The sequence below is a fragment of the Pleuronectes platessa genome, chromosome 5, assembly GCF_947347685.1.
Source record: "Pleuronectes platessa chromosome 5, fPlePla1.1, whole genome shotgun sequence".
NCBI classification, from domain to species: domain Eukaryota; kingdom Metazoa; phylum Chordata; class Actinopteri; order Pleuronectiformes; family Pleuronectidae; genus Pleuronectes; species Pleuronectes platessa.
In genome coordinates, this window is record NC_070630.1 from 23,623,638 (window position 1) to 23,629,637 (window position 6,000).

At 40.3% G+C, this 6,000-nt stretch overlaps 1 protein-coding gene across 2 annotated transcripts in view; it reads left to right on the forward strand.

Annotated features, from left to right (window-relative positions):
- LOC128439637 (SPRY domain-containing SOCS box protein 4) overlaps nt 1-4,609 on the forward strand; it is a 52,013-nt gene extending 47,404 nt beyond the window's left edge. For both annotated transcript variants that reach the window (XM_053421998.1, XM_053421999.1), the window contains one exon: nt 3,335-4,609. In XM_053421998.1, coding sequence (XP_053277973.1) covers nt 3,335-3,462 — 128 coding nt within the window. In that variant the 3' untranslated portion in view covers nt 3,463-4,609. The remainder of the gene's footprint in view (nt 1-3,334) is intronic.
- The last annotated feature ends 1,391 nt before the right edge of the window (nt 4,610-6,000 follow it).

The window sequence follows — 6,000 nt, forward strand, 5'->3', positions numbered from 1 at the left end:
CAACCCTTACCATGGAGACCTGTCTGTGCCGGCAGGTATTGGCTGGTTGTCAGGAAGTTTGTAAAATCACAGCATCACCTTTCTTAGTAAATCACTGTCAGAGAGTGATGCTACCGTCTCTGGTGAGTTTCGTCTTGTTAGTGCCAGCAGTCATGTGTCACTCTTGACATAATGAAAGTGTTGCACTTGGACCAGGCAGCTGATTATTACCTTCCATTCCTTGTACTGATGACAGCCAGAGGTTCAGCACTGGAGCAGAAAACAAGTATCATATAAATGTGGGTTGAATTAAATGTACCGTTAATATATTTATTTCTGCAGAAGATTGACTGGTGAATCCTCTTTTAACTCCAGTTGTTATTTTCTCTGTAATTCTGTTGGATGAACAGCTGTCTCCCTGTTTTGGGGATCTTCTGTGAAAAGTATGTTTTTGTTCTTTTCTTTCGACTAAACGGCAACATTTGTTTGACAGTTTAAATCGGCAGAAAGGCAGCACTTCTGGACACATACAATGCATGTGATGTGTGCATCTGTGACTACGCTCCCAGTGCAGTGACGAGAGCTGGTTACTATGGAAACTACATAAATGCGGGGGCCACGTTGATCAGCAAGTGATACGAGGGTGGACTAATTGATAGGTGTTGTCAAGTCAAAACAGACAATACATCCATCTTTGGGGGTTCCTTCGCACGAGGTGATGTGTACAGCCGTACGACCAGCTCTAGTTTGAGAGCTTATGGTTTCAAGAATGAAACTTCCTTTGCACACAGGGGCTAATACACTGTTGGAGGAATGTGATGCTTTGGCCCTTCTCTTGCTGATGTACAGTGTCATTGCACACGTCAGAGCACGTTGTCTCTAATCAAACCTCAGAGTTCATTTGTCTTCCTGATTTAGGCACTTGGCGTGTTGATGTGACTACAAATGAATATTCAATCAGCTACATGTCCCCACGGTGCTCCTACAAAGGCTTTTCATTAAGCACACAGAGTCAGATAAATCTAGATAGTGGCTCTTTTCTCTGCCCCATCAGCTGCTGTTCACCTGCGGATTTCATTGTTTCCCCTGAGTGTTGTTTCAAAGGTCACCTTCATGACCACAGAGGAGGAGGTCAGTGAGGAAAAAAAAAAAAAATCTATCACTAGAATGCTAATCCTCATCGATCCACACAGAGACATTGATGAAGATTTATGTGCTAATTAACAGGGTCAGTGTTAATTAGCATCTTGGCGTAACCTGAGAAGATGTTTATCTGATTCTTGACCAGTCCTCACTCCAGACAAGCTCATGTTTCCTTGTAGCCTTGTTTGCATGCTCACCATTCAGCAGTCACGTAGCCACCGGGGCAGCAGTTCATGCCCGGAGGAATGCCCGAGGCCTCTGGGGAGACTCCGTCTGCTCTGGTTCCATGAGCACACTTGAGCCTAGACTTTGGGCAGTTGCTTCACATTTATTTGGAGGGGTCTTGGTTTGTGGTAATGTGGTACACTTTTTTCGTAGACTGCAGATTTAAATGACTCAGTCACAGAGGGGGCTTGTTTGGCTTGGGGTCTCTGTACATATAAATGTATGGTGTGTTGAGTGTTTTTCAAAAACCCCTCATTTTTTTAACAGGAGAAAATGCAAAAGACTGTTGTGATTGTAACAATCACAAGCAAAATAACAATCATAAAAAGATAATGAAATATTAAAAAGTGATGAAAATGACTGTTGCACATGGTACTTACACCATTGTTGAGGAAAAGCTGACTGCAGCCGAAATCCCACTAGTGGCCTCGATTTAATAATTTATGAAACAATTATTTCAAGGCATTTGCTCAGAAGAAAGCTGTTAAAACGTTGGTTTGATCACTAAATTACAGCATCTAATCTGCATGTTTGTGTCTTTTCAGTGTTGTAGTCTGGTTTTTTCCTCATCTTTATTCAAGAGCATGGTCCTTCAGTTTGAGTGCGTGACATTGATTTCATGTTCAGGATTTGAAATTGCTTTCACCCAAAACCCTAATCTCACCTTCAAATAACCCCTGCGTGAGCCTAGTTTTTCGGATATTTTGTTGATGTATGATTTCCTGCGCTTCAGCTCTTCTTCTCATGCACGTGCACAGTTTGAGCACAAGCAGAGCAAACATAAGCACAGGCCAGAGGTTTTGAGTGGTGGAACTGGGTTGTGAGTGAAAGTATTACAACGTGAAAGCAATAAGTCCCGCCCTCAAACTGAAAGACTACACGCTTTAATAAAGATTGTGAAAAAAAATAATTAAAGTGGTGATTGAAAAGATTATAGCACATAGGACCAGTGTTGATGAGGATCTGACTACCGGCAATCCCACCTATAGCCTTGATGCTATGATTTATTGATTCAGTCATGTCAAGGCGTTTGCCTAGCAAAGAAACTGTTTAAAAGTAAGTTCGATCAATAAATCACAGCATCAAGTCTGCATTCTGATTGACGTCTTTTCAATGTTGTGGTCAGGCTACTCCATGGAAACTAAAACAAATATCTTTTTCAATCTGTAGCCTGTCAATCAGCGTGTGTATTATGTTTGCATGCCCGTGCTCATGTCCTTCACAGTGTGTAAATAGACTGAGCAGCAGGAGTTCTGCTTCACCAGATGGTGCTTCCAGGTGAAGCAGCTTGACAGCTATAGAGGGCAGCAGTAAAGAGTCTGTCCGTCTGACTTGCATAGACAACAATTGCCTCCAAAAATTGGTGGGTGGGGGGGGGGAAATGTCACGTTTCACTGGCACACACTGATATGTCTGAGCAGTTTGAATATTTCAATATTGTTATCAGCTGCTGAACATCTTTCCCCCTGCCAGTAACGTGAGAATTGAAGCATGTGATTGCAGTTTAATTGAGTTGCAGTGAATTAAATATACAGCTGAAAGAGGAAATCATACATTATGTTGATAAACTTTTTTTTACCATGTTTGGTTAACAAGGTCACTTAACTTCAGCCACAGTAACTACAAGCAATAAGTCCATTGTCTACTTATGGACCTGTACAAGTATTATGAGTGTCAGAATAATCATGGCTGGAGAAGTAGTGCCCTTAGTGTCAGTGTTTGTTTAGTTGAGTGGGGGAGAAATTGGTTTTCAGTTTTTCTGTCAGTGGCCGATTCATTTTTAATTTTTTTTTAGGGGAATTGTATTTCCGTTTTATAAACATTCATATTATCTACACTGTTAAGAAATGTATATGTCTTAATTTTAATTCTACAATACTCCCCTGCACCTTGTATTGTACTACATTCATCTCCTCAGTGTTGGTGATGTGCTTGTGCTCATTGGTTGTAAACTAACCTTTTGTCTCGTCTCTCTCGTCCTTCACAGCGGAGCCCCTGCCCCTCATGGACTTGTGCAGACGAGTAGCTCGACTGACGCTGGGCAGAGAGCGCATACATCACATCGACACACTCCCACTGCCACAAACTCTAAAGAACTACCTCCAGTACCAGTGACCACACACATATTCAGACAGATGCAGACATATGCACAGGTGGGAAGAAACTTGAACCCCATTTGTTGTTGTTGTAACCAGCCTCCAAACTGAGGAGGTTAGTCATAACCATCAAACATCAGCTGAGGATGTGGACTACGACTCTGACTTGGAGCAGGTGGTGAAGACGGCGCTGCGACGGGGGTTCTGTTTACATGAGCGGGGGATTTTCCATTCTGGATGTTGTTGTTTTTTTTAATCTCCTGGTTTTAGCTTCTTTCTGTTTTTCTTTCTGATTTTGTTGCTTCCGACTGCTGTTTTTATCCTGGACGGTTGAAGAGAGATTAAAAGAGATTATTGCAATTCAGTTTACTGCTAATCATGTATGTATATTTATACATAAGCATGTTCCCAGTCAGACAGGCTGTCTATGCTCTGATTTTGGGTGACAGTGTATGGAAGCTTCCTCAGAAACATGTTGGTATGTATATTTCCAGGAACACAGCAGGCTCTGTGGAGATGCAACAGTTCATTTAGGCCACGAGAGAGAGAGGGAGGGAGAGAGAGAGAGAGAGCAAGCAGCTCTGTCTGTGTTAACTGAGTAGCGCAAACTGCTTACATATGTTCAGTGTGTGTCACGAGTGTATAGAAACAAAGCCCACACTTTGTGTACTAAGTAGACAACTCTGTGACAAGTAAGCAGTTCCAACCTACAGGCTAAAAACACATTTTGAACCCCTCCTCCTCTGACAGCTTTTCTCTCTTCGTCTCTCTCTATCGCTCCGACATTCACTCCAGTTTGATTTGAACCGTCCATCATGTTTGTCAAACTCGAAGGACCACATCGGCTGTTGTCGGCTCTGTATCGCTGATGGAGATTGACCCAGGGTGAAGCTTTGTCTTAGACTGCTAATGTGCCTGCTCTGAAACAGAAAACAAAGCACATCAGCCCCACCACCCAGAAAAAGTTTTAAATGCTGCTTTTTCATATTTTTTCTGCTGTCTGACCCTTATGTGGGTTTTTATCCGAGATTTAGTTTTAAGATTATGGTCTTATGAGATTGTTATTTTTTTTCTGCAGGACTGGATGTTTTGCACCTATGGTGGAAGAATGTGCTGCCACGAGAATCTTTTAAATGTGAATAAGAATAAAGTCAGCTAAACACTCACTTTGTATCTGTATGTTTTTAACTATCAATAACACAATTGTAAATATACCTTCAAAGCTGTGCTGTGTTCATCGATCATTCTCTCACCTTTGAACAGGGGTTGTCCAATCATAGCTTGTTCAAAACAAAAGCAGCTAAATTGTAAATAATGGATTCAAGGGAGCACGTATTTGCTCTTATATAAGCTTTACAATATTAACATGACCAACAGGCCAGTTTGCTTACCACAATAGAAACGTGGCATTATTTAAAAATTGTCATTAGCTGAATATATTGCTAAGAGGTCACATTAATGTTTGGAAACAATTATGTGGGATGGGAGCAAACCAAGCTACCTGTATGTCAGTTAATAACAGGAGTCTGCAACTGTTTCTCAGGGACGGTGTGGTCAAATTGTTTTCAGAAATTATTTTAGAGGCTTTGATTTTATTTATTTATTCAGCGCGAATACGTTCTGTGGCTCGACCAACCTTCCTCCAAATCACAACAGCTACTTAAACTGAATGTAATGACTATTGCTACTGTGGTTTTAAACTCTGAAATTATTATGGAAGGTGATTTCAGTTTCTAAGTACCTGCCTTTGATGTCTACTTTTATGCAATAGAAGTTTTCAATCTAATCAACATGTCAAAGCTTCAAGGGTGTGCTGGAGGTCAAGGACCACTTACACAGGGAATGTGTGTATGAATGTATTCCTCATCCACTGTCTATTCTTAAGAAAAAATAAAGTGTAGCATTTGAAAATGGAACATTTAAGTATACATTTTCTATAGGAAAATTCTCAAATCCCCCAAGGTTGTTAAATACAATTTAACAATTTTCTTCTTATACTGTGCTATGACACTAAGAAGATCTAGACTGCAATACACAAAAACTTATTTATTTTTTCTGTATATGTATTGCCTTCCTTTATCATTTGCTGTTAAGTAAGTAGCTTTAACTTCAGTCATTTAGAGCAATATATTGGTAAACATAGCATTGTGTGTAATATTAGATGTTTTAACAGGCTTTTCATTTAAAAAAATAAACAAGCCAAAAATAAAAAGTTGAAAGCTGAAAATGGAACCAACTCGAGTTTTATCCTCATAAGTTATGCTAGTTACAACTGATGAGAGGCCTGTATTTCTATTTGTCACATCTGTGTGAAATTTCAAACGCTCAAAAACTGTGTGTAAAAAGCATAGGAACAGTAGCTAAAGGGAGTGTGGCTTAGTGTATAGGCAGTCGTGTTGTGTTATTTTGAATGTGAACTTTATCAGCACAGATGCTGTCTACAACTACAAGTTACTCATTACACGCATGATGGACATTGACGTTTCAATGCTTTAATAATGATGTTTTGCACAAGATTGACTTAAGTAATGACAACCGGTTGGACGCTATGCCAGGG